At 37.5% G+C, this 19548-nt stretch overlaps 2 protein-coding genes across 3 annotated transcripts; one reads left to right on the top strand and one right to left on the bottom strand.

Moving 5' to 3' along the window:
* Positions 1-316: 316 nt before the first annotated feature.
* LOC126372535 (cytochrome c1, heme protein, mitochondrial) lies at positions 317-9428 on the bottom strand. The gene is made up of 7 exons (XM_050018352.1): positions 9280-9428; positions 8920-8970; positions 8074-8222; positions 2772-2898; positions 2279-2396; positions 1442-1623; positions 317-902 (listed from the first exon to the last, which is right to left on the bottom strand). Exons 1-7 carry the CDS (start codon positions 9346-9348, stop codon positions 672-674), a joined length of 927 nt encoding a protein of 308 aa, XP_049874309.1. The 5' UTR covers positions 9349-9428; the 3' UTR covers positions 317-671.
* A 367-nt stretch (positions 9429-9795) lies between these two features.
* Positions 9796-19254, top strand: LOC126372449 (protein arginine N-methyltransferase 7). Of its 2 annotated transcripts, none has more exons than XM_050018217.1 (9): positions 9796-9904; positions 10013-10248; positions 10621-10866; positions 12277-12455; positions 14442-14667; positions 15364-16151; positions 16598-16746; positions 17455-17611; positions 18748-19254. In XM_050018217.1, the coding sequence occupies exons 2-9, from the start codon at positions 10035-10037 to the stop codon at positions 18931-18933; spliced, it is 2145 nt and encodes a 714-aa protein (XP_049874174.1). In that variant the 5' UTR covers positions 9796-9904; positions 10013-10034; the 3' UTR covers positions 18934-19254. The 2 variants fall into 2 exon arrangements, with proteins under 2 accessions (XP_049874174.1, XP_049874173.1); XM_050018216.1 differs by having other exon boundaries at positions 9803-9939.
* Positions 19255-19548: the final 294 nt, after the last annotated feature.

The raw sequence follows: 19548 nt of genomic DNA, 5'->3' as shown, positions 1-19548 counted from the left end.
GGGTAGGCAAGGTATATAATAGCATAATAACACCCATTTCTTGCCAGTTTTTAGAATACGTACTATACGAATACGTTTATAGGATATTTGAAAGAGAATCAAAGAATGTGCCTAGTAACATATTTGAATGTGCTACCGAGACACAATATATTTCAAAAAGTATCGCTTCGTTTTTATGGCACGTCAATAAAGTGATGGAATATTTTGATACGCGTTGGCTACGCCCTACACTTTACTTGACTTTACAAGAGGAAATAAAACATTGTTTGAAAGTAATAAGAAACTTACACAAATATTATTTGCATTGAAAGACCGATTTTGAATAACTCATTTATTCAACTGTACACTGATTCACAGTTATAATCTTTCACGGTACATCACCAGCACATATATATTAGTCAACTAACTAAATTAATTAATTTGACTGTGCTACAACAGACGCACGATGACGAAATGCTCTATCAATAAAATTACATTATTACAATAAGTAACAGCCCCGGGCGAGGCGATGCGCAACTTGAACGTAGCCCGTCTCTAAACAGCAGACAAACAGTTCGAAAACAAGGAGAAATCAAAAATATGATATAAAATAAATTAATTTAATACAATGAAACGTGTTACTGTGCCTATCGAAAAATTGTCTAAAACATTGTACTCTCTATGCTGGCGTTTTATTTCTTAGAGACAGGTTTATAGGCTAGCTTTCTAGACTTGAGGGAGGACCACTTGTGTCGTTTGCCGTAGTACAAGATGGCGGTGAGGAAGGCGAAGATGCCCATGGCCTTGATGGTCATGAGCCGGCGGTCGTCCAGTTCCGGCTCCGAGCACCACCGCAGGAACGTCGCCACGTCCTTGGCCATCTGCGACGCCGTCGCCTTCGTGCCGTCCGAGTATTCCGCCGCCTGCAAACACCAACCACAAGCATTCAATTTTGTTATTTATTTATATATATTTATTGACGATTCAAAGTGTAACTATGTTACCTACTGAATAAAGATATTTTAGAATTTGAATTTTTATAAATGTATATTTTCAATGTAGGGTTGACACCTATTGAAAACCAAAATTCTGTTATATTTGTATTATTTAACACTGCTTCGAAACTTGTTATGGCTGAACAGAAGACACACAGACAGTAAGCTTTTTAAAAAGGCAAATCGTGACTTGGTCATAGAATTTGACAAGTATCAAAAACTATAAGTTGTTTCCGAAAACCGAAAATTGAAACCGAAAATGTATCCGACCCGTCAACTCTAGACAGACTGACTTGGTGCAAAGAACAGAAGAACCGAACGTAACTCAAATGGGAATTAGCAAAGAAAAAGATGAACTAATTTAATGACAGCATCATTGTATTAAAAATTCCTAATGTAAAAATTGACGATCCAAAGTGTAACTATGTTACCTACTGAATAAAGATATTTTAAAACAAGCTACTGACCTCATCAAAAAGTACTTGTGCCATTGAGATAGCACCACCGGGGAAGTAGGGGTTGTAGTTTTGCCCCTCGCGCAGAACTACTCCCGCCGGCGCTTCCATGTAGCCAGTGAGTAGGGAGAATATGTAGTCCTCGCCACCCTTGCGCCCGGAGACGATGTACGAAAGGTCCGGCGGGTACGCGCCTGGAGAAAAAAAAAATTGATTTCATAACTTATTTTTCTTAGTTTTTAACTAGATTTAAATTCTAGTACATTGTGCGCTGCTCTTGGATTGCTTTACTACTGCAAACACACATAAATAGAAAAATAGTAAGTACTACTTATCACCGTTCACCATAACGGTTCATTATATTCACAGAACGGAAAAGGATGATTTCGTGTTGTAAAAAAAAATTATCTGCGATATACAAACGTGAAAAAGCTAAAAGTTCCATCATTCTTGGCATTACAGATATCAATCCGGTGGCGAAACGGTTTGCAAACATAATTGACTCGACATCTAATCTAATAACATCCATATTGAGACTCCATTTTAAAGTGGATATTAGTCCTTTGCTGATAACTTGTGGCTCTGCCCGATTAGAGATCACAGGCATTAGTTTGTATGCTGTGGTATGGTAGAGGGTTTTATATTCCGTATTCAATAATCCGTGTAATTATTCGTAGGTATGCTAGCCAACCTAGCTCCTTCCAGAACCTCAGAAGCCTCCTGTGGCGTTCTCAAGAGCGATCCCCATTGTTTGAAGATCTATGCCCATTCTGCTGCAACTCGTATGCATTCATAGGCGTTAGTTTATAAGTGTGTAATATGAATACATAATATATTATAAATAGAAACCATTGTTTGCAGCCCTAGCCGCATTTTCGTTGGGGTAGGGCGCGGGGAAATAGTCCGTCAGTTTGCCAGGCCTCTCGAAGTAGTTGCCTTCCTCATCCGGTCCATCTTTGACCATCACCTGCAATAAAACAAAAAATAAATTCATGCTTATTGTTTTATTGGAGAAATCTTCAGAGTTCACCTTTTTGTTTCTAAACTACTACTACTAGGGCGATCTATGAGCTAATTATTAAAGAATTCTCCTGGTAGCATGGTGGTACACAATTTATGTCAGTATAATTTTTAAAATAAAAGTCATGTCTTTTTTTGTTTTGAATTTTCATCTCCATACTTTTTGGGAAATTTTAAAAAGTATGGAAATGAAAATTCACTCACATTCAACTGGATCAACTCGGAATCATGAGCTGAATCATCCCCAAGCCCCTTCACCCCTTCAGTATTCGGTAGGGTGCCACTAATACCCTGTATAAAAGTAGCCAAATCAAATACTAACATCAGCTGCTTCAAGTTTAGCTTCTTCCGTACTGTGGGAGACACCGACCAGGTTTCGGTACGCGACGAAATTCAACGAGTGACACGCCTTACACACTTGTTTGTATACCTCGTAGCCTCGCCGAATGCTGTAACAAAAGAATTAATTATTCATTATAACCTGATAGTTGTCATAGTCTCTGCTTACCCCAGTGAGAAATAGGCGTGAATTTATGTATGTATGCAAACACAGAAAATTTACATTGATTCTTTAGGTGACTGCAGGCGAAAGGGAAAATTTAAATATGGAAGTGTATAAAGGTGTTCCTTCACCATGAGCGTTTGCCTGTAAAACATTACAGATCCGAACATTACATTAATGAGGGACACTAACTACATTAATTGGTAGGAGTATTTGATTATATGAAGTAAGTCACCAATATAAATTATAAAAGATATACCCAGCTTTTTTTTATTTATTTATAATTTATGATTGACATTTTTTTTTTATTTACTTATAGCCTTTTATCAGACATAGAAGCTACATTTTAAAGATTTTCCTTAATCTAAGGTAACCAATCTGTGTGCCTTCGGGCAAAGGTTAAAAAATGCAAACATATACAAAAACACAAACAAAAAAGTGTAACAAAAACCAGAAAGGTTTGTACTGTCATAAATAGTATGACAATTGGACTTCAAATCAGACTAAGACTCCAAACAATGGCTAACATCTAACATAATAAATATTATCTAATCATAACATGACCTATCATGTAATGTTAATAAGCTGCAGTAGTTTTAGGCAGATGAGACCTTTATAATGTAAAAATTGACGATTCAAAGAGTAACTACCTATGTTACCTAATTTTTTTTTTTTTTTTTTTCCTGGCTATATCTGCAATCAGTATCTTTTTTTTTTTTTGTTTACTATGAGCAGATTTGGTATAAGTGAATTGTCAGGTAGATTGTGTCTTCCAGCGAAGACAGCTACTCATAATTAGCTAATCTATGACCACTCATTCTTCTGAATGCTCCAGTATATCTTTTCTCTTGAGTCGCTTCCTATAAGTTTGACTGGTAAGCTGGATTGCCAATTCATTGGGATGTTTTTTCAGCCTTGCTTGGTAGTTTAGGACTGAACCCCTAATTTCATCCTTCACTGTATTCATTTTCAGGTTGTCATGAATTTCTGCATTTGTTATGAACCAAGGAGCGTTGCAAATGGTTCTCAGGATCATGTTTTGCATTCTCTGTATAATTGAGATGTTTGAGTTGCAGGCACTTCCCCATAGTTGGATACCGTACATCCAGACTGGTTTCAGGATAATTTTATAGATGAGAAGTTTGTTATCAGTCGACAGTTTGCTGTTACGTTTTAAAAGCCAGTGTAGAGATTTAAATCTTATATTTAGTTGTTCTCTTTTTGTTTTAATATGTTGTTTCCAGGTCAATCGTCGGTCAAGGTGAAGGCCGAGGTATTTTACACTCTCTGAATGGGGTAACATGGTATTTTCTAAGGTTACCGGCGGGCAGTTGCCTTTCCGTAAAGTGAAGGTGCATTGCACAGATTTCGTTGCACTAGCTTTTATCCTCCAATTTTGCAGCCACTTTGTGATTTGGTTAAGGCTTCTCTGTAGCTTTTGTGTTGCCTTTACAGGATCTTTATCACTGGAGAGAATTGCTGTATCGTCGGCAAACGTAGCAGTCGTTACACCTTCAACCTGTGGCAAGTCGGCAGTATAGATTGTGTAGAGTATCGGGCCGAGGACAGAGCCCTGTGGCACCCCAGCGTTAACTTCACACAGAGAGGATGTCGCGTCATCATATTTTATTTGGAAAAGCCTTTCTGACAAGTACGATTTGAAGATCCCGAAATAGCTATGTGGGAGATTAGTTTTCAGCTTGCAGAGTAGGCCCTTATGCCAGACTTTATCAAAAGCTTGCTGAATATCCAGGAATGCAGATGAGCAGTACTCCTTTTGTTCTAGGGTATTTCTTATAGTGTCGCATACTCTGTGCACTTGTTCTACTGTAGAATGACCTTGCCTGAACCCAAACTGGTGATTAGGTATTGTATTATTTTCTTCTAGGATTGGCTGGATTCTTCTTAAAAGTAATTTTTCTAAGATTTTAGACAAAATTGGTAATAAGCTGATAGGTCTGTAGGAAGTGACTTCATTAGCTGGTTTGCCAGCTTTGTGCACCATCAGTATTTGTGACACCTTCCACACTTGTGGGACATATTGTACTCTGAAAATTCCGTTAAAGAGCATGGTCAGAAACACTACAGCTTTTTTAGGTAGTTGTATCAGCACTTCTTTGGTAATGAGATCAAAGCCAGGTGCTTTTCTGTCTTTTAGATATTTGATGGTATTCCAGACCTCCCGTGTTGTTACCGGTTTTGGAGGGGTTGAAAGCTGCAGATCTTGTTCTAAAATGTCGTCAACTGTTTTATCGAATATCCCGTCCATTGTTTCATTAGCTGTAAAGACTTGTGACAAATGTGAGGCAAAGATATTCGCTTTTTCTTGTGCTGTTCTAGCCCATATGGTTCCTCCTGTTTTGATTGGATGCTTGGCTTCTACGGGTCTATTGTAGCTTTTTGTAAATTTCCACAGAGAGTAATTGGTGGAAGCTGTTGCAGTGAGAGAATGTAGTTTTTCCTTGAGTGTGTTGTTTTGCCAATTTTGCAGCATGTGCTTCAGGCGTAATGCAGCATTGTTGAATGCTGTTTTATCCAAGCGATGTCTACTAAGATGCCAATTTCTACGTAGCCGTCTTTTTTCCAGGATGGCTTTTTTTATTTCCAGAGGATAATTGGAAACTTTCTTAACACAGCTTGGTGTGGGAGTATTTTCCCAACAGGCTTCCTGGATTAGGGAGGTGATGTATTTCGTTGCGTTCTCTATATCTTCAGGAGATTTAAGGGCTACTTTTAACTCGATAGCATCCTCAATATATTCCCCAAAAGAATCCCAGTTAGTATGTTTGTTATATAATGTCACACGAGGTTCACTGTCTATAATTTGTGTGCTCATTGTTAGTAATATTGGGGAGTGGTCCGATGATCCATCTAGGCAGTGTTCTGGCTTGAAGTAGTGTCTACTCAGTCCTTTTATTATAAAGAAATCCACCACATCTGGAATTCTATTAGGATCCGTTGGCCAATATGTAGGATTAGGAGTTGACAAAATATTTAAATTATTCATCTCAGTGCTAAGCTTCAATTGCCTACCTTTAGTAGTAGTGAGCCTAGAGCCCCAAAAGGTATGTTTGGCATTCCAATCTCCACCAGTCACGAATCGGTTTCCCAGTGTTCGGAAATAATCAGATGTTACCTAATGAATAAATATTTTTGAATTCGAATAATCATATATTAAAATCAAATAGTACTTCACATGCTACAGCATCTTATAATTATTCTAGCGGCGACACCTTATCATATGTGTCGTGTACTGAGGATGTAGTTAAGAAGTTATTAAAATCCCTTGATGTAAATAAAGGAGCTGGGACGGACGGGATCCCTCCGGTATTTTTATTTGCTTGCGCCGACAGTCTAGCTTTGCCCGTTACTATTCTCTTTCGTAGGTCATTGAAAGAAGGTATTTTCCCCACTCTATGGAAAAAAGCCCAAATTATTCCGATCCACAAAAAGGGTTCGAAGAGTAATATACGTAATTACCGCCCCATCTCCATTCTAAATTCTATAAGTAAAGTTTTCGAGAAGCTCGTATATAACGACATCTATCCGTTAATAACTAGAGGCATTCCATCAACACAGCACGGTTTTTTAAAAGGGCGGTCTACAACATCTAATCTTTCTCTATTTGTTGATACAGTTCTAGAGCAAATGGAGGGCGGAGGGCAGGTGGACGTGATCTACACTGACTTCGAAAAAGCATTCGATCGAGTGGATCACAACATCCTTCTCAACAAACTTCAAGTCTTAGGGATTCATGGGGACCTGTTACGTTGGATCGCCTCTTATCTTTTAAATCGCTCACAGGCTGTTATACTTGGCGGCTATAGATCTGACTTTGTTAGTATTTGTTCTGGTGTACCCCAAGGGTCGCATCTGGGGCCATTGTTTTACAATGCGTATATCTACGACATAAATGCGTGCGTAACAAACGCTAAACATCTACTTTATGCGGACGATAAAAAAGTTTTTATGCGAATCCGATCCGTCACTGATTGTAAACTTCTGCAAGATGATCTTGATGAACTTTATAAATATTACGAACGTAATAGAATCACAGTCAGCATCGGTAAATGTCAGTGCATTAGCTTTACCCGAAAAAGGAACCCCATTATTTATCCATACAATTTCAATAATAATGTCATAGAGCGGGTCAATGTAGTACGAGACCTTGGCGTGTATTTTGACAGCAAGATGCTCCTTTCTTACCACATTGATAACATCACTAACAGGGCATACAGAAATCTTGGCTTTGTATTTCGTACCTGTAAAGCGTTCCAATGTCCCATGAGCTTAAAAGTTATTTACTACAGCTACGTTCGTAGTATTCTGGAATATGCCGCCCCAGTATGGTCACCCGTTTATGGCGTATATGTCAGCCAACTAGAAAGGATCCAAAAGAAATTCATAAAGCATCTTAATTACAAATGTCGCACCTCTGTCCCTGTCAGCAGTTATCAAAAAAATTGCCGCAACAACAAAATGTTAACTCTCGAAGATCGAAGAGTAATACTGGATGTGGGTCTTCTGTACGATGTTTTGCGTGGTCGTCTTGACTGCCCTGAGATGCTGGAGCGTTTTCGGTTCAATGTACCCCGTCGCCGCACAAGACACACTGCCTTGTTCCATGTTCCCCTACACTCTACTAATTACGGACGAAATTCTGTATTTACGAGATTAGTCCATACATATAATGCACGGTTCGGTGAAATTGATTTATTTACGGATAGTAAACGAATTTTTTTACGTAATATTAAATGTACTATATTTAATTGAAGTACTTAACTGAATTACTTTTCTATTTACTATCATATTAAGACATTTTTAAATTATAAAGTGAAGGACTGTTGTGTGGTATTGACATAAATTGTATTGACATAAACACACACACACACAGACACACACACACACACACACACACATAAACACACACACACTAACTCTTCTTTTTTTTTTTTTTTTTTCCTTTGGCATCCTCTTTATATTTTTACTAGGTATGTAATTATGTGGATAGCTGTAATTGGTCTTACATATTGTAAATGAAATCATACATTGTACAATTAGATATAAGACTGTTGTTGTCCCAAATAAAATAAAAAAAAATAAAAATAAAACATTACATTACCTGGCATGGTCAAGTGCAGAGAACCATCCATCATGACTCCACGGCTGGTGGTAGGGGTGTGCTTCCCCACCAGATGCTTGAACTGACTGCTCCAATGCAAACAGAAGTGCGCCCACCCCGCCTCCTACCACCCCAAGTGTTGACAGTAACTGCACATATAATGTCACATTACTAAAATACAGTTGCACATATTATATATATTATGAAGTTTTGGCTACAATAAAAGAATAATTAAAGAAGTTGGAGAAAAGAGACTATTATTTCAATAAATTCTGAGTTATGTGTGTTCAAAGAAGTGCAAAGAAAGTCCAGTAAAAAAAGGTGTGAAGAATGATTTGACCTTTAACTCCTTAATAAGCCCGAGGGTGTGTCCCTCCCAGGATTTTTGCCTCTCTGGTTAGCTTCCTTCCAAGATACTCTGGCAAGGTTATTTCACAATTCAGAAAAGAACAAATGGTTTTCTTAATTTCTATTCAATTCATTATTAATTGCAGCAATTGAGGCAATATTTAAGTCTAATTCTAATTAAGTGTTTTCTGCAGAATTTGTTGTGCAACCAAGGGTTGTATCTTTTTACGTAAATCTCAGTATTTACTTATAATACATCATTATATCAATGGCATAGTAAAAAAAAACAAACACATTCTTTAAATAAATAAGAATAATATAAATAAAAACTTCGTCAATAGTCTTTTTAAATAGAATTGTGATGGTATCGGCCCTTAGAATGCTGACAAGGCGATTTGATAATATTACACAAGCAGAAAATTCAGGCTACCTATGTTAACAAATAGAAATGTATTTGTGACAGAAGTTCCAAAGCCACGTTAAACCAAGTGTACTCACCAGTTTTCTGCTTTTTGTCCATCCTTGGGTTCTGGTGGACAGCTGACAAACCTGCAATGGATGATCTTCATTAAATTTTCTATGTACTTGTTACATAATGTTGAATAGGTTATCACTTGGTAGTTATTTTTTTTAACGAATCACTGATGAATATTCATGTTCTCTTAGTTCAGGACATCCTCATCAAGGTCTAAATCACGTCATAACTCCCCATAAAGGCAGTAAATTAATAAAATACACTGGTTTTCCGCTATGATCGAAACTACTGTTTCTTCGTGTTTCATAACTTGTAGACACCTCCAAAGCGCAACACCGATAGACCTATTAGTGGAGCTTAATACTTATAATGATTTTCAGTACCTGAGGGGCACCGAGGCCATAACTTCTCAAAAGTCGTGTCCCACAAATCCTGCCTACGGCGGCCGCCATGATAGTATAATGTCGCAGTGGAGAGCGAATATAGTGACATCTACGCAACTACTGCCATTTATAAAAAATGCTTTGAGTGGTTTTAATTTTGGGGTAATCTAACTAAATTATTTAAAATGTTTTTTATACAATAATTAATCTCCCGATTTCCAAATGACAGGTTACTGTGACATATCCCGTCAATCATAACATGTAGCTGGCTGAAAAAGGTAAGATTGCATTGAACAGCCTTTTTCTTACCTCCTTACAGTCGATTTTCTTCAATATTTGTGTTGGCTATTATGGTATTTTTGAGGTATTTTTTGTACAATACAAGGCTTTTATATGTCTAGTTGGATTTTATATGTTTTGTGATGCATAAAATGTAATGGTAATTTATTTTTTTACATGGTGGTAGTAAACACACGTGTGCTCGTTCCGAGTCGTTCCGTAAGTAAATTCCTAAACGCAAAAACAAATGTCACACAGATAGATTTTTACTTTTTAGGTTATTTTGGTTTTCCGGCGAATATTTCTTAGCGCTAGCAAATAAATGAGCATTAGTATAATACATAAAGTGTGTAGTGTTTTTGTAGTTAATTCATTTAAACGGTAAAACCGTTTTAAGTGTTGTTTGGGTTTTGTTGCGGTGACCATGTTTTGTGAAGTTTTGTTTATTTTTTAGGTTTAAATCTGTCGATGTGAAGATGAACGTGTTTACCCAGAAGAGGAATCCTATAACCGGGGCTACGGAATGGGACATGCAACATGAGGACTATGATTATCATCAGGAGATAGCAAGGTCCGCATTTGCCGACATGCTTCATGATACTGAGAGAAACAAGAAGTACCATAGGGCGCTGCAGCTAGCTATAGAGAAAATGCACGAAGCTGGAAAACCAGCTAACGTTTTAGACATAGGTATTTCTGGTTATTTGTAATAAAAACATAATTTGGTGGTTGAGGTGGTGTTTGAGTCCAGTCTTGAATAATAATTATAAACCATGGCAAAAGATAAATCACAATGAGGTTTCAGTTGCTATTGAACTAAAGCACTTACATATAAAAATATATAAAGTAATTAATTATAGAATCCAATACTTTTCTTTTTTTATTCTTGTAATGTGTAGTTTTTTATGTTTTTATCTTGCAATCTGTCTCATTGACTATAAGCAGATGAGTTGGGTTGATAATTTATAAAAATTACTTGAGTAGATAATCATCTAAGTCACACTGGACCCTAAGATATTTTGGAATCATGAAATTCTTAAAAATCTTTTATCTTTTTTCCAGGCACTGGCACAGGTCTACTTTCTATCATGGCAGCGAGAGCTGGTGCCGACTCCATCGTAGCCTGCGAAGCTTTCAAGCCTATGGCAGAATGTTGCCGTAAGATTCTGGAACAAAACGGTGTCGCCAATAAAATCACCCTCATACCCAAGAGGTCCACTGACCTGACAGTGGGTGAAGATGGAGATATGAAACAGAAAGCTAATATCTTAGTGACAGAGGTCTTTGACACTGAGCTGATTGGTGAAGGTAATCTTAAAATGTTTGTAACCATTTGCATTGTAGCTTATGATATGAGTTATGACCTATTTCTCCGAGGTTTCTTTTTTATGATATGAGTTATGACCCAATCCTCAGAGGTTTCTTTTTTATGATATGAGTTATGACCTAATCCTCAGAGGTTTCTTTTTTATGATATGAATTATGACCTAATCCTCAGAGGTTTCTTTTTTATGATATGAGTTATGTATGACCTAATTCTCAGAAGTTTCTTTTTTATGAAATGAGTTATGACCTAATTCTCAGAGGTTTCTTTTATATGATATGAGTTATGATCTAATTTCCAGAGGTTTCTTTTTTATGATATGAGTTATGACCTAATTTCCAGAGGTTTCTTTTTTATGATATGAGTTATGACCTAATTCTCAGAGGTTTCTTTTCTTTGATATGATTTATGACCTAATCCTCAGAGGTTTCTTTTTTATGATATGAGTTATGACCTAATTCTCAGAAGTTTCTGTTTTTATGATATGAATTATGACCAAATCCCAGGTTTCTTTTTTGTAATATGAGTTTTGACCTAATTCTCTGAGGTTTCTTTTTTATGATATGAGTTATGTATGACCTAATTCTCAGAAGTTTCTTTTTTATGAAATGAGTTATGACCTAATTCTCAGAGGTTTCTTTTATATGATATGAGCTATGACCTCATTTCCAGAGGTTTCTTTTTTATGATATGAATTATGACATAATCCTCAGAGGTTTCTTTTTATGATATGAGTTATGACCTAATTCTCAGAGGTTTCTTTTCTTTGATATGATTTATGACCTAATCCTCAGAGGTTTCTTTTTTATGATATGAGTTATGACCTAATTCTCAGAAATTTCTGTTTTTATGATATGAATTATGACCAAATCCTAGGTTTCTTTTTTGTAATATGAGTTTTGACCTAATTCTCAGAGGTTTCTTTTTTATGATATGAGTTATGAACTAATTCCTCAGAGATTTCTTTTTTATGATATGAGTTATGTTATGACCTAATTCCAAGAGGTTTCTTTTTAACATATTCCAGTATAAGATCTACAGTCAAATGTCACACTGTAAATGAACATGTTATATTAACTGATATTCATTAGGGGACAATATCTCATTTAGTCTATCAAGAATTATTTATTAATTTATTTATTATGTGGCTCAACAGCGGTACACTCAAACACAATATAAAATATACATAATACATACAGTACTGAGTATAATAATAACAGAAGCTAAAGTTTACAATTTAACTCTTTTATAAGAATAATTGAAATTAACATTTAAAAACATAAATAGTGATAACTTTCTTGAATTCTTTTTTTGCAGCACTTTTGTACAGATTATTTGACTAGCTAGATCATACCATTCTCACAAAATATGATTTTATTTTCTTAAATTTTCAGGAGCCCTTTCAACATTTTCCCATGCACACAAATATCTTCTAGAAGAAGACTGTATAGTGGTGCCTGATTCAGCTGTGGTGTACGCTCAAGTGGTGGACTGTCCTACTATGGAGAAATGGCATAAGCTGCAAGACATAAATGACGAGATCTTGAACTTACACCTCAAAACTCCTCAGAATGTAAGTCACTTAAAATAATTCAGACAAGCCCAAACTTGCTTCTTTTTACTGTTGTGGTCCTATCATTATTCAGATCCTGGATGGAACGAAAGAGAAAATCACATTAAAATCAGACCATCCGTTCTGGAGCTACGATGGCGCAGTCAGACAGACACAAACAAAGAGATGAAACCCCCATTCGCGTAGTGTTGCTGGTTAAACAAACAGTACTCAACTACACTTCTCATCAAAAAAATCGAAACACTTCCGTTTTCATTGTTTCTGTCCGAATTTAACACAAAAAAGAATTCATACGATGAAAAAAAATACATAAATGTATAGCTGGCAGTTTGGCCATTACAGTAATAAGCGAAAATTCTAAATTCAAAATTAGAATTTCATTTGTTTATCTTATAAACGAAATGAATCACTGTTTTGAGACAAATGTGTGTTTAGGGTTGGAGTACATTTAGCGTTTAAAAACTAAAAATTGGCGCCTATCCTTAAACTTTTTGTTTTTTATTTCAATACTGTGACTTTGGGACGTCTGAAAAAAGGTTTTTTTTCTAAAACGTATGGATACTTCGCCCACAGAAGCCGCCCAAGTTGTGGCATTGCTGGATTCTGGCCTTAGTCAGCGTGTTGTGGCTGCAAGACTGCATCTAAGCCTGTCATCTGTTCATAGAGTCTATAAACGTTATCGGGAGACTGGTTTGTTCACGCGCCGTTCAGGATCTGGCAGGAATCGGGTCACTTCTGAGCGAGATGATCGATTTATTGTAACAACTTCTTTAAGAAATCGACGCCTTAACGCTTTTCAACTGCAGCAGCGGCTTCGTGTTGTACGAAGGGTGGCTGTAAGTGACTCTACAATTAGAAGAAGGTTGAAGGATCGTGGACTGGTACCGCATAAGCCAGCAAATGGGCCGAAATTAACTGCAGACCATCGAAGAGCGCGCCTTAACTTTGCACGTGAGCACCTAAATTGGTCATACCTACAGTGGAGCAAAGTTCTCTTTTCTGATGAGTGTAAAATTATGCTGTATGGTAACGACGGAAGGAACAAGGTCTACAGAAGAGACGGAGAACGCTATGCACAATGCTGCATTGAAGAAAAGGTCAGCTATGGTGGCGGTTCGTGGACGGTTTGGGGAGGAATTAGCGCCGACGGTAAGACAGAGCTTGCTTTCGTGTCTGGGCCACGTCGGCCTGCACTAAACTGTCATCGGTACGTCGAAGAGTGTCTCGAGCCTCATGTGATGCCCTATGCACATTTTATTGGCAACGGCTTCATATTCATGCACGACAATGCTAGGGCTCACACCGCGGGCGTCGTACGAGATTATCTTAACGAAGTCGATATCTCTATTATGGAATGACCAGCAAGAAGCCCGGACATGAATCCCATTGAACATCTGTGGGATGAATTAAAGAGACGAATTCGAGCAAGAGATCCTGCCCCAGAAACACTTAGCCAACTGCAAGATGCAATCCAAGAGGAATGGGACAATATACCACAGCATGTGATCGTGACTCTCATCCGATCGATGAAGAACCGTATGGAAGCAGTAATTAGAGCTCGGGGAGGGAATACAAGTTATTAAATAAACGTTTTTTAGCTTTTTTTTTCATTTACGTGTGTTGTTTTATCCATTTCCTTTATACTCCATACGGAATAAAAATGACTCATTTAACAAAATACGAAACCTATGAAAAATTCATTTAAATTTAGAACATTAACATTAAGATTTGATAAGCTCATATTACTCACTATTAAACGACATTTAACATTTATTCCTAAATGTACACATTTTTCTGATAATCCTGACAAAACGTAAACTTGCAAGGTGTTTCGATTTTTTTGATGAGAAGTGTATATTACTGCATCAATAAAAATTAATTGATCATTCAATTCAACTGATTGGTCCGGGGTGTGGCACTACAATTTGAAAAGAAATTTTGAGCTATAAGGCCGCCTTTACCAACTTTAGCTTAATTTTGTTCTAGATAAAAGACTGCTCAGGTATAGCGTCAGTCCATGACCTGCAACTCTCCCAACTGCCTCGACGTACATTCACGGAGTTATCAGAACAATTAGCTATATTCTACTACGATTGGTCGGGTCGCACCCCCATAGACATGAAACGCACTGTCCATCAGAAGTTCACGGCGACCACCTCGGGGACTGGGCAGATGGTGTTTGTATGGTGGGACCTCAATATGGATACTGAAGGTACGGAAATTGTATTATTCAATATCTCATATACCAAAAATGTTGCCTGGAAGAGATTGCTATTTAGCAATAAGGCCGATCATTGTGATTTTCTGTGTGCAGTAAACATATTTTATTTACCAATCTTATGTTTGTGTAATTAGCTCAGGAGTGAACCTGCAGCATTGCAGCCAATCTCTCGATTGCAACCTGCAGGTTCGAGGCCAATAAACGTATAATAATTAGACTGACAGCAGGAAAGAGATATAGTACGTAGTCTAAACTACTACTAGTGCGAAAGAGACAAGACATTTCTAACAGAACTTGATGAAGTTATGTTTATTGGATTATAGGAGAAATGTGGATTTCTGGTTTATTTTTTGTCATTATCAATATCTAATATTATCTCTAATAGTCTCTGTAAACTTGTCAAATCAAAACTTACGTTTTTATTCTCTTGCTTCTATGATGTTCTGGGAGCAAATAAAAAATATAGAACACGCTTCCCGGCCGTGTCGTAAAATCCGTCAGAGGGATTATGTTCTCTAGTTAACATGATGAACTAATGTTATGGGCGATAGGCTGATCCCTTATCACCATAAGGTTCATCATATCCAGCTTATGACATCGTATCAACAGTGGCTGCAAGTTGTCTTTGATTACTTGTGGCTCTGCCCATTAGGGATTACGGGCGTGACTTTATGTATGTATTTTCAGGAAAGATAGTCCTAAGCTGTGCTCCGTGGTGGTCGCATCCGGCGGCGAACATAGCGACAGAGCACCCCGAAGACACCATACCTTGGCGAGACCACTGGATGCAAGCCATATACTACTTCGCCCAACCACTACCTGTCAAATACGATACAGAATATACCTTAGTCTGTTGCCAAGATGAATATTCTTTCTGGTTCTTCTTGGAAGACGGGAAAAGCAAACCAGATAATTATCAAAGACCAAATTGTGAATGTGGAGTGCATGTAGCATTATCAAGAACCCACGTTGGATATTTGAATAACCAGGATAGATGTAAAATGTACTTGAAAGAAATAAAGAAGCAAATGAAGGAGATTATGAATCCGGTTGTTTTGGATTTAAATGGGACTAGTTTAATGGGTCTGGCTACAGCTCAAATTGGTGCCAAATCAGTGTACATTATAGAAACAAATAGTCTGTTTTTGGGCATTTTGGAAGCGTATGTGAGAGAGAATAAAATTAATAATGTGAAGTTTATTTCTGAAAAGGATGTTGATGACGATATTTTGAGAGACGTTTCAATGGTGGTTTGTGACCCGAACTTTACCAGTGCGATTCTCCCGTGGGAGAACTTAAGAATGGCCCACATTCTATACCAATTCAAAAACAAATTAAGGCACGACATAGTGATAATACCGGAGAAATGCGAGTTCTTCACAATGCCAGTAGAATTTTTGGATCTGCACAAAATAAGGATACCGCTAGGGAAATGTGAAGGGATTGACATGAAGATTTTTGACGACCTAGTTGAGGTATGTGTCTGAATATTTATTCTTCTTTTATACATATATTTTCTACATTGATCTCAGTTGTTGCTTTACGAGATGATGCGGTCACGTCTTGCGAAAGGATTTTTTTTTAAAGAACGTCTGGGGCCCTGTGCCGAAGTTTTTCTTGCTACTTCTTTTCCCCGGCTATACAGGTTGTGAGAAGCTGCAGTAGTTTTAGGCGGATGAGACGTTCGTTATGTAAAAATTGACGATTCAAATTGTAACTATGTTAGTTACTGAATAAAGATATTTTTGAATTTGATGACAACAGATTGCCAAAAGTAGTTTTATATTCCGAGCTCTCTAGCGAGAATCGAAAATATGGTGGGCAATATCTACACCCGGGAACTCAGGATCGTGAGCCCGACGCTCAACCACTGTACCACGGAGGCCGTTACTACGTGTTAATAACCAAGTATTCCTTGCAGTCGTCCCGTCAGATCAGCGACGCGGAATTAGAAGCGCAGCCACTCTGGGAGTACCCGTGCTTCTCTCGCGGTGTACCGCGCAAGCTGTTGGAAATCGATATGCTAGATCTGCAGGCTACCTACGCCAATAACGAATCTTTTAAACTCGCGTGAGTATTGGTTATTATTCTTCTTATTTCTATTTCCTTCTTTTTTATCTGTGCATTAAAGATGTAAAGGCTTCCATAGTCCAGTGGTTAAGCATTGGACTTCCGATGCGGAAAAGTTTAACGAAATAATACTTTGAGACACCATAGTTTGGCCAGGATATTGCAGGCTGAAATCACCTCATTCTCCGAAAAATAAAATGATTCCGTGCTTCGGAAGGCATGTTAAGCCGTTGGTCCCGGTTACTAAAAACGTTAAGACAAAACATAAACTTCTATTTTTTTGTATGAGAACTGTATATCTCATTTTCATTTGATTAATTTATTACTAGATGACTTTTAGAAGTTCGCCTGGAACTTCGTATCACCCTTTTCCATATTTGCTCAACGTTTAACCTCCCTGGACTTCCACGAATATTTCAAGACTAAAATTAGCCAAATCGGTTCAGCCGTTTCCGAATTTTAGCAAGACTAACGAACAGCAATTATTTTTTTTATATCTTAATAGATACTCAATACTCAATTATTTATTGTACTACATGGAATCATGTAGTACAATGGGGTGTTACATAGGCATAAGAACTATAACATGGACCCTGTAGGGCACAGCAACGTTGAAGGGAAGAGAGTAAATGTGTATTAAAATTAAAACTTATCATTTAAAAATTCGTCTACAGTATAGTTCTTTTTAATTTTATTGTGTACCCACAGGCAACCGGAAGACGGTGAACAAGTAGTGAACGGGTTCGCGATATGGACGGTGTGGACCATCGGGGACAAGCAGCACAGCACGGGGCCCACTGAGGCCCCCAAGGTCGGCGACCGTATCAAATGGGACCCCCATACAAGACAGGCCGTTAAAATACTTGTAAGTCAAACACAGATTACTTTTTAAATTACTTTTGTTGGCAAGTGCCTGAATATTTTAACGTAAAGATGAAGTTGTTTCGGAAGAAAAACGAAGAATGAAAATAGTTTAGTGGTCCTACACACCGTTTACATTTTTTTTTTGGTTTTCCCCGAAGGGTAAGGCAAAGGGAACTATGCCCATACAGCCATGTCTTACGTATTTTTTTTCTTGATGATTAATGAAATGATGAAAGGTGATGATGATGAAACCTAAGCCCCTACCCTCGGAGTAGACTCCTACTCCGAACCCCAAACGAATTAACTCAAAAGTCCGCATAAACTTTCGAGTTATGAAGCGGCTTCCTGGCACGAAGCGAAAATAGGCAGATACACTTTGTTTATTGAATACTCCGACATAACAACACTCGCGAATGTCTTCCGACTAACTTAATGCGATCATTAACCGCAAAACACCACTTTGTATTAATTATTTAGATTATTCAATGAAGAAAGCAACTGTCCCGTTCCCGTTTCCCGCCAAAAAGCCCCGTTTATATTTCTTCAACTTTTCATGTTTATGGCTGCATCGTTCAGAAACAATGATTCTGCCAACGTCAAGGTTCAAAAGAAAATACTAATCATTAAAATATATTTTTTATCGGTTAAATTTAAATAATCTGTGGATAGTCCAATGGTGCAGATTGAACCTAGAAAATAGAACGACACAATTTTATTTTATTGGTTATGCGAAAAAGAAAAGGACAGGCATACAATTTAAGGAACATACGTCAATTTTAGACAGAAACCTCTCAAAATTTTATATTGGCCAATAACCTGACAGAATTAAGTTGACAACAGCACACGCTAAACGGGTTAAGAATCAGCAAGATGCCTGTTTGGTTCGCCGGAGTTATTCATTCACTATTTTATTTTAAAATGAATAGCTGTCAATCATCCGTCTCGTTCCTTTTCGGTGATATAACATAAAATAAATAATAATCATATGTTTGTTTTTTCCTGTTTGTGCAATAAAGTATTTGTTATGTTAGGTTAAAATTAGGAGGTGTCTGCAGGAATCAGGGCAGATTTTCTTTTCGTCTATGCATCTAACCAATTCAAGTTTTAAATAATATTTTTATAATTATTTTGTTACAGAAAAACACTTTTATAGTGAAGTGTTCGGATATGTGGAAGTTCCAGGTGGCCTGTGACTTATCCTCAGGGCAGTTCAACATGAGTATCGACCTGGTGGGAGCCAACCACAAACCTATCTCCAAGTTAGGCAAGATGTCTACCACATCTAGTGTCACTCGGTTAACCAGCTCCCGGACATATTTTTAAACTGCATTTTGGTTGATGTGTTTATCTTTTAAAGTGTACACGTCTACCTATTTTTGCCGGTCAAATTGACTGTTCTATGTGGTCCTTATATGTAGCTAACACTTTAGAAAAATATACAAGAAATGCGCCACCTAATTGTAGGTGTCTATTTTTTTATTTGTGTGTTGTGCAGGTTTTATTTGCAGGCAGGATCGCGGCCTTATTATACAGTGGTATAATGCACAGAACGCACGATCTATAGTTTTATAGTGAATATGAAATGCATTTAATAATTATGTATTCAATTTTACATACACAATTAAATTATTAGTGACTTATATACTATTTGTCTTTTATTTATCATTTAGCACAGCCCGTGCACTACATACGAAAATGTCATTCTGACCGTGTGCCGTTTTGCCGCGTAAGTGCGAGAGAGACAGACAGTCCGCGCGCGCTCCCCTTTACTTCTTAGTGGTTTACGGCCATCTAGCCCGGGTTTCCACTGACGCGGAGACGGGCGGAGAAGAGCGGAGATGTGCGGATTTGACCAATCACAGCGTTCGAGAGAGCGGAAAACGAAGACGCTCTGACACTCTCCCTCACGGTGATTGGTCGATTCCTGCACATATCCGC

The sequence above is a fragment of the Pectinophora gossypiella genome, chromosome 14, assembly GCF_024362695.1.
Source record: "Pectinophora gossypiella chromosome 14, ilPecGoss1.1, whole genome shotgun sequence".
NCBI lineage: Eukaryota > Metazoa > Arthropoda > Insecta > Lepidoptera > Gelechiidae > Pectinophora > Pectinophora gossypiella.
This window is presented reverse-complemented; position numbering and strand designations above follow the sequence as displayed.